Here is a 13775-nt window from a genome sequence, read left to right on the forward strand (position 1 = left end):
TAATACTAAACTGTACAAGATTTCACCCTGGGGGGAGAAGGTGAGAGAAAAAGTTAACCACACATGACAGATGTTCATGAGATTGCTCAATGCACTACTGCAAAAAACTCTCAGATACTACAGTGATGAGGGCTGTATAAGAACCTAAACAGAACACAATATATGGAACAATCATATTAATTACATGCTATGTCAAGACAGACAAGCACTATAATTATACACACTAAGGAGGGCAACCCAAAAAAGACAGTTACCTCTTTTTTTGTAACTGGTGTTCTTCGAGATACGTTGCTCACGTCCATTCCAGTGTAGGTGTTGTGCTCGCCACATGCACCAGTGCTGGAAGTTTTTCCCTCAGCGGTATCCACAGGGGATCAGCTCTGGCATCCTCTGGAGTGGTGCATATATGCCATGGTATAAGGGGCACTGTCGGCTCCCCCCACCCTCAGTTCCATTTTGCCGGAAACTCCAACAGTGGGGAAGGAGGACGGGTCATGGAATAGACATGAGAAACATCTCGAAGAACACCAGTTATGGAAAAGGTAACTGTCTTTTCTTCTTCAAGTGCTTGCTTATGTCCATTCCATTGTAGGCGACTCCCAAGCAGTACCACCGGAGGCGGGTAGGAGTTCATGGACGTGTCGACTGCAACACAGCTCTGCCAAATCCAGCATCATCTCTGGCCTACTGAGTGATGGCATAACGCGTTGTAAATGTGTGCACTGAAGACCATATGTCCACAGATGTCCTGGATGGGGATATGCACTAGGAAGACTGCTGAGGACGCTTGAGCTCTGGTCGAGTAGGCCTTCAATATAGGTGGCAGTTCAGCCTGTGCTAAATCATAACATAACCAGACACAGGAGGTGATCCAGTGCGAGATCCTCTGCAAGGACACTGGAAGGCCTTTCATCCTGTCCACCGTCTCAGTGAAGAGTTGGGTTGACATTTGGAAGGGCTTGGTGCGCTCCAGGTAGAACACTAGGGCGTGCCAGACATCCAAAGTATGCAGCTGCCTCTCCTCTGCGGCGGAGTGCGGCTTTGGATAGAGAACCAGGAGATATCCTGGTTAACATAGAAGTGGCACCATCTTAGGCAGGAATGCAGGATGGGGTCACAGCTGGACCTTGTCTTTGTAGAAAACTGTATAAGGAGGTCAGGAAGTAAAGGCTTTAAATTTCAGATACTTGTCTCGCCAAGTTAATGGCTACAAGGAAGGCAACCTTCCATGACAGGTGTGACATGGAACAAGAGGCCAGGGGCTCTAAGGGAGGTCCTGGAGCCTCAAGAGGACACAGTTGAGGTCCCACTGTGGAACCGGATCCCAGACCAGTGAGAAGAGTTACTCTAGGCCTTTTTGGGACTGGATGGACATGTCCTGTGAGAACACCAATTTTCCCTGGTGTGGAAGGCCGATATGGCTGCTAATTGCATCCTGATAAAGGAAAAAGCCGGGCCTTGATGCTTAAGGTACAGCAGGTAATCCAGGATAGACTGCAAAAGACCTTGTTGGGGAGATGCCACATAGGAGAATCGCTTCCACTTTGCTAGTTAAGTCGCTCTGGTGGAGGACTTTCTGCTTTCCAAGAGGACTTGCTGTACGTGGCTGGAGCAGGCCCTCTCCTCCGTGTTCAACCATGCAGCAACCAAGCCATGAGATGAAAGAAGTGAAGGTTCAGGTGCAGTAGCTGCCCGTGGTCTTGTGAGAGGAGATCTGGGCAGCTGAGCAGTGGCCATAGAGGGGCCACTGCCAGATCCATGAGCTTGCTGAACCAGAGCTGGCGAGGCCACGCTGGAGAGATCATGATGACCCGTGCTTTGTTTGTTTTGACTTTTGCTAGGATCCTACTGATAAGTGGAATCGGCAGAAATGTGTACATCAAATCCCCCTCCCACAACAGAAGGAAGGTATTGGAGACTTAGGGCTGGTCTACACTGGTGGGAGGAGGGGGGGTTCGAACTAAGATATGCAACTTCAGCTACACCATTTGCATAGCTGAAATCGAAGTATCTTAGTTCGACTTACCTGGTCATCCTCACGGCGGCGAGTCGACTGCCGTGGCGCCCACGTCAACTGCGCTTACTCCTCCTGCCATGGTGGAGGACGGGCGTCGATTAGCGGATCGATTTATCGCGTCCAGATGAGAGGCGATAAATCGATCCTCGATACATCGAACACTACCCGCCGATCCAGCAGTACCCGGAGTCCCTGCCTAGGCCCTGAAAGGACTCGTAGAGACTTTAAGGTCAGAAGGAACCATTATGATCATCTAGTCTGACTTCCTGCACAATACAGGCCACAGAATCTCATCCACCCATTCCTGTAACAAACCCCTAACCTATGTCTGAGTTACTGAAGTCCTCAAATTGTGGTTTGAAGACCTCAAGCTGCAGAGAATCCTCCAGCAAGTGACCCATGCCCTATGCTGCAGAGGAAGGCAAAAAACCTCCAGGGCCTCTGCCAATCTGCCCTGGAGGAAAATTCCTTCCCGACCCCAAATATGGTGATCAGTTAAACCCTGAGCATGTGGGCAAGACTCACCAGCCAGCACCCAGGAAAGAATTCTCTGTAGTAACTCAGATCCCACCCCATCTAACATCCCATCACAGACCACTGGGCATACTTACCTGCTGATAATCAAAGATCAGTTGCCAAATTAATTGCCAAAATTAGGCTATCCCATCATACCATCCCCTCCATAAACTTATCAAGCTTAGTCTTAAAGCCAGATATGTCTTTTGCCCCCACTACTCCCCTTGGAAGGCTGTTCCAGAACTTCACTCCTCTAATGGTTAGAAACCTTCGTCTAATTTCAAGTCTAAACTTCCTAGTGCCCAGTTTATATCCATTTGTTCTTGTGTCCACATTGGTACTAAGCTTAAATAATTCCTCTCCTTCCCTAATATTTATCCCTCTGATATATTTATAAAGAGCAATCATATCCCCCCTCAACCTTCTTTTGGTTAGGCTAAACAAGCCAAGCTCTTCGAGTCTCCTTTCATAAGATAGGTTTTCCATTCCTCGGATCATCCTAGTAGCCCTTCTCTGTACCTGTTCCAGTTTGAATTCATCCTTCTTAAACATGGAAGACCAGAACTGCACACAGTATTCCAGATAAGGTCTCACCAGTGTCTTGTATAACGGTACTAACACCTTCTTATCTTTACTGGAAACACCTCGCCTGATGCATCCTAAAATCGCATTAGCTTTTTTAACGGCCATATCACATTGGCGGCTCATAGTCATCCTGTGATCAAGCAATACTCCGAGGTCCTTCTCCTCCTCTGTTACTTCCAACTGATGCCTCCCCAGCTTATAACAATAGTTCTTGTTATTAATCCCTAAATGCATGACCTTGCACTTTTCACTATTCAATTTCATCCTATTACTATTACTCCAGTTTACAAGGTCATCCAGGAGCAGTTCTGTTGGCACTTCCTGTTCTGTCTGGTGGCAAACAGGTCCACTTGGGAAGTTCCCCACTATTGGAAGAGCACTTGGATGATCTCTGGATGGAGGGACCACTTGTAGGGAGAGAAGAACCACCAGCTGAGATGATCTGCCAGCACATTCTGGATGCTGGGGAGGTGCGACACCTCAAGGTGGACGCTGTACTGGATACACAATCAGAGCACTTCCTGGCAGAGAGCTGATGAGCGGGCTCCCCCTTGCCTGTTGATGTAGATCATCGAAGCTGTGTTGTCCGTGAGTATCCGTACCACTCGACTGGAAAGATGGGGCAGGAAGACTCCACAGGCTAGGCAGACTGTTCTGAGTTCCCTGATGTTTATGTGCAACATCAGTTCCTCTGGGGACCATGTCCCTTGAGTTCGCAATATGCCGAGATGCACTCCCCAGCCAAGGTCAGAAGCATCCAATATCAGAGATACCAAGGGTCGAGGTGTCAAACAGAACTCCTGCCAGCACCACCCTGTGGTCGTTCCACCACTGCAGGGAGGCTAGTGACAACCTTGTCCAGATGGTCTCTGGACGGGGCATAGACTATGGTCAGTCACTGCTGAAGGGGTCACAGCCTAAGCCTCGCATGACAGACAACACAAGTACATGCTGCCATGTCCTTAAGTACCAGGGACTGGCTCTTCTCCGGGTGCTTGCAGTGTTCTTAGGCACTGGTGAAGACAATAGGTACCTGGGAGCTCTTGTAGATGAAGGGAGTGCGCTGCCCCGAGACTGAGGTGAGTGTGGTCCTTTTGGGTGAGGTGAGCGTGGTCTTTTTGGGTCCAGGGCATAAAGTCCTTACAAATTTGGCATGGGTCTTTCCTATGTGCTTCCCCTAAGCACTTGAAACATCTCCAGTGTGAGTTGCTCAAAGGCATAGACTTGTTGCAATCAGCACAAGATTTAACCCCCAGCAACCAGGTCATGCCTCGGCACTGGGACCAAGGACAGCTTCACTGTATAAAAGCGGGGTTGTCCAAACCAGTGGTTCTCAACCTTTCCAGTCTACTGTACCCCTTTTCAGGAGTCTAATTGATTGTGTACCCCAAGTTTACCTCACTTAAAAACTTCTTGCTTACAAAATCAAACATAAAAATACAAAAGTGTCACAGCACACTATTACTGAAAAATTGCTTACTTTATAATTTTACCATATAATTAGATAATACATCGATTGGCATATAAATATTTTACTTACATTTCAGTGTATAGTATACAGAGCAGTATAAACAAGTCATTATCTGTATGAAATTTTAGTTTGTACTGACTTCACTACTGCTTTTTATGTAGCCTTTTGTAAAACTTGGCAAATATCTAAACTATCTATCTAAAACTACTTAAATTATCTAAACTAAGAAACTAAAACTATTTACATAAATTTCGAGTAAAACCACTAAGGGATGAGATTAGGGTGACCAGACAGCAAGTGTGAAAAATCGGGACATGGGTGAGGGGGTAATAGGAGCCTATATAAGAAAAAGACCCAAAAATCGGGACTGTCCCATCTGGTCACCCTAGATGAGATTGCCTAAGCAACAAGAGGTTCCAGCAACCATCACAGGCAGTAAGAAGGAACTGAAGAAAGGCAGGGTTGGTGGGGCCTTATGCCACCACCCAGCTCTAAAGGCAGCACTTTAAAATAGTGTTAAATATAAAAAATATGTTTTTAATTTATAAGGAGGAGTTGCACTCAGAAGCTTGCTGTGTGAAAGGGGTCACCAGTACAAAAAGTTTGAGAACTACTGTTTTAAGGTCACTGAGACAAAACACTCCCATTAAAAAGGAGTGGGCATAGCTGAATATAAAGCTTTAGAACACTCTGACAGCATACTATACTCTGGAAGAAAAGAAACTGAACACCTAAAATAGTCTAGTAATAATACTTTAGATGGAGGACTGAATTTTTAAGTATTATAAGACTCTCCATAACATTTTATATTGCAAGCACATTTACTTGCTACATGTTAATAGTAAATGCAGAGAAGTACATAAAGAAATCTAGATATATTAAATATGAGAACGTGCTCCACAAGAGTATCTTCAATCACTTGCATACTAATAACTCTGAAACCATGCATCTTAGTCTTCATGCTGTTATGGACAACAGTAATTAATATAAACATCAAAAGCAATCATTGTACGAAGACTGGTCATTTTTGCAAAGCTTGGCAAACTCTCAACTACCTGCTGGTTATTAATTTTCAAACATATGGGAGCTCTGTTGTGGTTCATGTTAAATTGATTCTTTTCTACAAAATACAGTAATAAAAATGAATGAATATTCTTACTTCAGAGATAATTAAGCCCATTCATATTTGTTGCAAGTGATGCATAAACTTAGGTGGAAAGATATTTACTCTGATATTGAATTTAGTTTAGACTAAAATGTTGTGGTTGAGAGTGTACATGCACAAAAGTCAGGAAATCCAAAGATATGTCTTCCACAGTAACCATGACATAGTGTTTGTAATTTCTGTATATGAGAAATAAGTGAATCATCATATTATATACATATACACACATACATATACAACAGAAACTACATATATGCAAAGGAAAACATGTCAGTTACTAAAGGAAACAATTTGATTTGTGCATGTAAAATATTAGCCACAAAACTTGCATTAATAGTTTCTTTTTACTTAAAAGACCTAGCAACTGTGCATTGCAATACACCCATTAAATACCGATTTCACTGTTCTATACTTAGAAGCTCAAATTCAAATAAACACAATTTAGTTCAATGTGCCTACATCTTAATATTGCTAAGAAAAATTACACATGGTTAAATAATTAAATATGAGCAAACATTTAACCAATTATTTCAGCAATCCAACAAGGAGCATATGCTTTAGGTACATGCCAAGTTTGAACTTGTTAAACACTGCCATTAAGTAGAGCTGTCTCACTGCAATACATTTACTGGTGGGAAAACTTCACTTTGGTAACTTAAGAAGCTTATCAGGATTTACTAAAAACTTTCCCCAACACCTCAGTTTTGGACTCAGAACCAACATTGGAAGTTTCACCATAAAGGTCATTTTCAAGTAGTTAATTGTTTGAGAACAGGGCATTACAATTAAAGTGTCTTCTCTAATCATTCTACTGAATTTGCTACCATCATAGGTCAGCATGAATTAACTTAATATGGTGAGAAGTTTAAATCCTGCTCCATTTAAAATCTTATCCCACTAAGTTGTTTTAAAGTATAGTAAAAATCCATTTCAAAATTAAATTGCCCAAGTTTCTCCTAATGAGAGAGAGAAAGATCATCAATGTACTGATATATTTTATTACCTAATGTAAGCCAAAAACTTAAAATAATCACTATAAACCTTAAAACTAAGGGGACATAAGTCACAGCTAAAAAAAACTCCTTGGCAATAGTATAAAGAGAACAAAAACTACTCCACAGAATATGGATTAAATTGCAAAGAATGATATCAAGTATTTTTCATGGAGAATTTCCATTCTCAGTTTTGACCCAGAACTAAGCTGAAAAAAGCATCTGCAAAGCAGGAGGCCCATTCAGAAGTGAACAGTTTGAAGTGTCTTGGGTAACTCACTATTTTTTAAACATCACAACTGTTGCTAAACCCCCTTTTATTGGACTACAGTACAAAATTAACATGCCATTTTTAGAAAAATCCATCTATCTAGCAGAAAAGATTTTAGGGTACGCAGTATTTTGCACTATAACTCATGCTGCATCAACATCCCTGCTAGAATAAAAATTTAAATAAATGTCAAGATGCATAATAAAATATGTGCAGAGTTTAGTGAGAAACGAATGTATACTGAAAGCGTTTTCCTTTTTACCTGATTTATATAAAATCTAGAGCTTTCCTAAACCATGAACATAAAAAGGTATGTTATACTGTTGACTACAGAATACTGCAAAGTTTTATTGCCATTTAAACAAAGAAGCCATAACAGTTAAATGAGCTCAGGCAATAGGTTTCAGTATCACAAGGTGCCAGCTGTAAAGAGTTATGGCTAATTGAATATGGAACTCCTGCTTAATCAGATAACTGCTCTGCTATTTCCAAATGAAATGCCATTTCCATACTGTCTGAAAATGGCCTGTTTTATTGGTAACCAGAGAAAACAATATAAACTGTAAATAACATTAAGTGCTCTGTTTACCCATTCCAGGCACTGAAGTAGCAGGGGATCCAGGACGTCTTGGTAACACATTTGACTGCAAGGCTGGTGCAACGGTTCTTTCTGGAGGTCCACCAGGAGCTGAAGCGTCCCTTTGCAGACCAGGAGATGCTGCTAGTGGACTTGGAGCTTTGGGAGATCCCTGTTTAGGGCTTACTGGGGTGGCTGCAGAGATATTTCTTTGACCTGGGGTCCGCTGACGAATTTCTGACAGGAACATGTACATACTGAATTTAATATTCGATACCATATTGCAAGTAACAAAAACACAAAGTATTACTATTCTAATCAGTAAGAGAAGTAATAAGCAGGAAGTCAAATACCTGTATACAAGACTACACTACAAAGACCAGTCATACTCTGAGGGCAGGTCTACACTATGGGGGAAAATCGATATAAGATACGCAACTTCAGCTACGTGAATAACGTAGCTGAAGTCGAAGTATCTGATATTGAATTACTTACCGTCCTCACGGCGCGGGATCGACGTCCGCGGCTCCCCATGTCGACTCCGCTACTGCCGTTTGCGTTGGTGGAGTTACGGAGTCGACATGAGCGCATTCGGGGATCGATATATCGCGTCTAGATGAGACGCGATATATCGATCCCCGAGAAATTGATTGCTACCCGCCGATACGGCGGGTAGTGAAGACGTACCCTGATTAAGCATGCACTTCAGTATAAGCAGTTTGATCAAATACACAATACTATATTTTAATACCAGCATTTGATTAACAACTGGTACATACTCAGAACAAAGTGTCTCCAAAGGTGCACTAATAGAGAGGTAATTGCTTAGTATACATATCTTAGTGTACAAAATGAGACATTAGTTGCTAGAATTAACTTGCTATACTTAAACAGAAAATCTGAACACACTGGCTAATCACTAACTTACGCTATAGTTTAAATGTTTCCAAATACTGTTTCAAATTCTATGGAAGACTAAGTCATTTTGCTGGCAACTGGTAAAGTATTCAGTCTGAATTCCCCAGCAGTATTGGTAGTACACACCCTTAATTTTCCAAATTAGAAAATCTAATGGTCCCTTCTTGCCTTAATCTATAATTTCAGTCTGCCCAGTTTCGTCCACCCTACTCTACCACCCTATTTTTTTTTTAGCGTGTGCTTGATTTGTTATTGCAGCAACAATGCACTGAGGGGGAATGATCCACTTGGGAAGTTCACCCTCCTGCCTTTTTAAGAAAGAGAAAAGCATGCTCAGACTGAATTATAGGCTGGTCATCAATACGGCAAACAATTTAAGGGGACCTCTTCAGTCCTCCTCACTCAGACAGAACTCCCATTTACACCAATAGGAATTTTGTTTGAGTAATGCATTGGGCCTTGGGCAGTTACAACTATTTATGGCAGAACTGAACAGCCGCTAATTTAGCCATCCAGAAATTTGTTAACCAAACAGCTTTAATAATGAAATAGCATTTTTCTCTCACACAATTCTCTCCCCACTGGTTCCTAATAACCACTGGCACAACCATCTTCAGGCATCAGTGCCTGTCTCAAATACCTATGAAATAATGTACAACACTTGGAAATCCACCCTAAACACAATGACAAACTCCTTCACTCCATCCTTCCCCACAATTTCACATTATCCATGGGCAGTAGGACGGCTAACCGGTACGTCAACTTCTTCCTGGGCCACCTCAAGGAAGAATTACTGGAAAAATGTGCCATGAAACCAACGATATACCTGACATACATTGATGACATCTCCACATGCCTTTCACAACATGTGACGCATCTTACCCAGTGCATCAAATGCCCCCAACAAAAACAATGTGGGTGAAACCAGACATTCACTACGCTTTCAAATGAACTCTCACAAAAAAAATGATAAATGACAAAAATACCCCATCACTTGTGGGTGAACACTTTTCACAAAGCCATCACTCCATGTCTGACCTCTCAGTCCTCATCCTCAAAGGAAACCTGCACAACACCTTCAAAGATGATCTTGAGAACTTAAATTCATAACTCTGCTAGAAAACAGACTAAAAAACAGACTAAAAATACACTGGTTTTAAGGCTCATTACAATTGTAACACACCCTACTGCCTGCTAACTCTTAATTTCCCACTTTATTTTAAGTACTACATGTGAACCTCTCGTGCTTAACAGTATGTCCCACCTTGTATTTAACTTGGACATTCTGGTCCCCTTCCTCACACCCGAAGAACAACTCTGTGAAGACTGGTCCTTTCCACCAACAGAAGTTTGTACAATAAAAGACTTCACCTCACATATCTTGTCTGTCTTTAGAAACACACATTAAAAAAAAATTCCAGCTGTATTTATTGCTATAAACTCACTGCAGTAGGGTGGACATTTACATGAAATCAGCAGATAATAGTTTACTAAGCCCCCTTCCAAAGTGGGGAAACTCACAGAACACCAGTGTCCACCAGATGAAAATTAAAGCCGTAGTGCGCATGACTGATGAAAGCAGCAAAGAGTCCTGTGGCACCTTACAGACTAACAGTCGTATTGGAGCATGAAAGCTCATGGTTACCCATGACATGGTTACCCATAACATGGCTACCCCTCTGATACATGACTGATGAAGTGCATTGTAGGCACTTTTTCTTTTGGATGGTTTTCCTTGTTACCTACACTGATAAATGTTAGTGAATTTGGTGACAACAGCTTATTTGAAGATTTGTGTCAGGGGTTAACTGAGATCAAAGGGAAACTGGCCACATGTTACATTTAGGGAGTGAACTGTCCCGCAAAACCTCAGACTCGACAGATTACTGTATATTCAAATAATTAAACATAGGCCAGGTCTACATTAAAAAGTTAAGTTACCGCTAAGCAATGTAGCTGGGTCATGACAAATCCATACCTCTGAGGAAAGTAGCTATGCTGATCTAACCCTCGGTGCAGACAGCGCTAAATTCACAGAAGAATTCTTCCATTGACCCGGCTACTGACTCTTGGGGAGATGGATTACCTATGCAGATGGGAGAACCCCTCCCATCGCTGCGTGAGTGGCTACATTTAAGCATTACAGTGGTGTAGTTGCAGCATTGCAACTGTGCTGCTAAAGAATTTTAAGTGTACACATAGGCTTAGACAACAGTTGTCAGCCTCAAGTGCTGGCCAAAGGTTAACTGAACTCTGTTCATCCTCATTGGTGGTATAGGGGCCTACTGCTCTAGAAAGTATTGATCATTTTTATTATAAGTTGGTGCAATTAAATTAATTTTAACCATGTTTTACATTCAAGTGCCTCTTCACCTTGTTACACAATTTTTTACAGAAAAGGGCAGGTCTAGATCAAGAGGTAACAGTAACCCTGCTGCACATACTGTATGGCAGGATCTCATTCTCCTCTAAAGAGTGGAGACAAAAAAAGTCAAAGAGATCAGATGTAGAACAGACATTAGAAAAGACAGCTGTGATAAAACATTTACCAGGGATCAACTGTGTCAAACATGCTTCTCCCACTAAGCTCTCCACCTTCCCATCCCTCCTACATCTCCTTTGTAAAATCCTAAATGAAGTACACAAGTATCATATTTCAGCCTTCTCCCATCTCTATCCCATTCTTTTAGTCCAGTAGTCCCCAAACTTTTTGTCTGGCAGGCACCAGACAAAGGACCGTGGCGGTGGTCAAGCATCCGCCGAAATGCCGCCGAATTTCCGCGGCATTTCGGCGGCGACACCTCTCAATGACGTCACTTGTCGGTGGCAAGCGGCGTCATCGAGAGGCATTGCCGCTGAAATTCGGCGGCCATGCCAAAATGCCACAGAAATTCAGCAGCATTTCAGCGGATGCTCTACCGCCGGCCAGGACGCGGGTGCATTCAGATGGCACCCGCGGGCATTGCATTGGGGACCCCTGTTTCAGTCTTTCCCCACTAGTGTCCTTTTGTCTTGCTTCTACATTCCTCCTTAGTCCAAATCTTTTTTTTTTGTAATTATCTTTTTCACCATCCTCCACTATACAGTCCTTCATCCCTCGCCACAGTTAGTATTTCTTTCACCACATATGCAGAGCAAGGTCAGTGGGGCCCTTATTGTCAGGACAGCATTCTGCTTTGTGCTGTCCCAGGGTTTAGGGCTCAGTCTATCAACCTCCAAAGGTTTTGCAGAATAGAAGCAAGAAGGGAAAAGAGGGAGAAGTACTGATAGCTGGGGATACAGAAGGCAGTAAAAGCATCTGGGATAGAGAGACTGTCAAACAATGCATAAGGTGCGCAGGCGGAGAATTCTTTTGCTAAAGCAGTTTTGCTGCTCTTGTGCTGGTCTGCAGGCTTAGGGAGGACAAAGGAGCTGTTTAGCCTGCAGACAAAGCCATCAGAAGGGGGATGAAAAAGACAAAGACAGAATAAAAAAATACTATTTTCATTGGTGTGTGTATAGGAGGACTGCTTTCATCAGCTGCACCTCAGTCAGCAAGAACAGGGTAGACAATACTTATATGCCTATCCTAGACCAATCACCACTTCTCTGCTAAACCTCTGAATCTATTCCTAAAGTACATGCCATAGGCAATTTTTGCTGCAAGGTTTCACAAATGTTTGTTGATTTCAGTGAAAACTATTCCCACTGGGAGAAGAGAATATTTTAGTAGCTATAGTATTTAAGTCACATTCACCTTAAAAGATCATGAAGTAATTTAACACTTGGGAAAAAAGCAGGAGTCCCCTTTGTCCAGCAAACAGATATACCTCCGACAGTGCCAGTACAAACTTTCTCACATGTCTACTCTGCTTCAACTCTCTAGAAATACAAATGTTTCACTAGCCATTCAATTCTGGGTGCTCTGAGATTTAAAACTAAGAAAAGGACACACTTCCATTATGAATACTCCTAGGCTCACAAGCTCAATAGCTATCAAATGGGTAGGCCTAAATTCTAGCAATCTGGAATTACGTCAAACCTTTCAGTGGTATATTACTAATTCCCTAATGTTGGGTTTTAGGTTTATTCGCCCTTCAAGGGGCTCATGCAATAGACTGGTCTCAACAGAAGACCTAGTAATGGTTGGGAGTGGTCACCCCTTAGCGGATGGTCTATAACTCCACTGGCAATCATACAGATACACAGGAATGAGATTGATGAACTCTGACAGGAGAACTGCCTCTACCCCAGGAATAAGTATGGTAACATGTTAAGCCTGTGTGCCAGAAGGACCAGAATATTTCTGCTCAAGAGCCAGTGATATATCTGGTCAAGCAGAAGTGTTTTCTGCTGAAGTAGTAGGGACAAAAAGGAAACTAGAGTCCTAATAAACAATTCCAGCAAATAACTGGATGTGGGCAATTAAGCTGGAAACAGCACATGTTGGCATATATTCTTGCCTGTAGTGAGACCTACACCCAAATATAGGGTAACTGCCAGAAGGAAGCAGAACTATAAGACAGACTGGATTCTATATACTCAACTAGTCTTATTTTGAAAATGGAATTTATCAGGGCTGAACTACATGAACACTTATTCAAATGTCAAATTTCTATATGTCCGGACAAGTTCCACAATTTGATAGAAGGATTGTGTCACCTGGACCCCATTTTTAATATGGAAGAGAGTTACAAAACTTTTTCCTTTATTTGAATATCTTGCAATTAATCAATTGAGTTTCTTCTGGGTATATGTGCAAACCAACTGTATGAAAACTAAATTCCGCATTGGGAATTATTTGTTTTAGGTCACAAAAAGACAGCCTTGGTTTAATTTTTTGGTCTAGACCACTTAGGTCCAAATTCTGCAGTCACTCATGTTGAGTGGTACTCAGACAAGTAGGCAGGCCAGTTCAGGGTGGATGTGGTCCATTCCCACTCTCTTGGTATTGAAACCTCCTCCTCTATTATTGGGAGTGGACCACATCTACCCTGACTGAACTGGCCTTGTTAACACGGATTCTCAACTCCCTTCTCTTCATGTGTGAGTATATTTATGCCTGCATCTGTAATATTCACTCCATGTATCTGAAGAAGTGGAGGTTTTTATCCACAAAAACTTATGCCCAAATAAATCTGTTAGTCTTTAAGGTGTCACCGGACTCCTCATTGTTTTTAATCCTACTGTTTAAGACTAGAACTATTTATTTAAAAAGCAACCGGCATTGCATTATTGCCACACATTTAGACTAATTATTTTCTCCAGAGAAATGACTGCTATG

At 42.1% G+C, this 13775-nt stretch overlaps 1 protein-coding gene across 2 annotated transcripts in view; it reads right to left on the bottom strand.

Moving 5' to 3' along the window:
* LNPK (lunapark, ER junction formation factor) overlaps positions 1 to 13775 on the bottom strand; it is an 83196-nt gene that overhangs the window by 25797 nt on the left and 43624 nt on the right. For both annotated transcript variants that reach the window (XM_044978279.1, XM_044978278.1), the window contains exon 9: positions 7607 to 7831. In XM_044978279.1, the coding sequence (XP_044834214.1) occupies positions 7607 to 7831 (225 nt within the window). The remainder of the gene's footprint in view (positions 1 to 7606; positions 7832 to 13775) is intronic.

Source organism: Mauremys mutica, chromosome 10 (assembly GCF_020497125.1).
Source record: "Mauremys mutica isolate MM-2020 ecotype Southern chromosome 10, ASM2049712v1, whole genome shotgun sequence".
Taxonomy (NCBI): Eukaryota; Metazoa; Chordata; order Testudines; family Geoemydidae; genus Mauremys; species Mauremys mutica.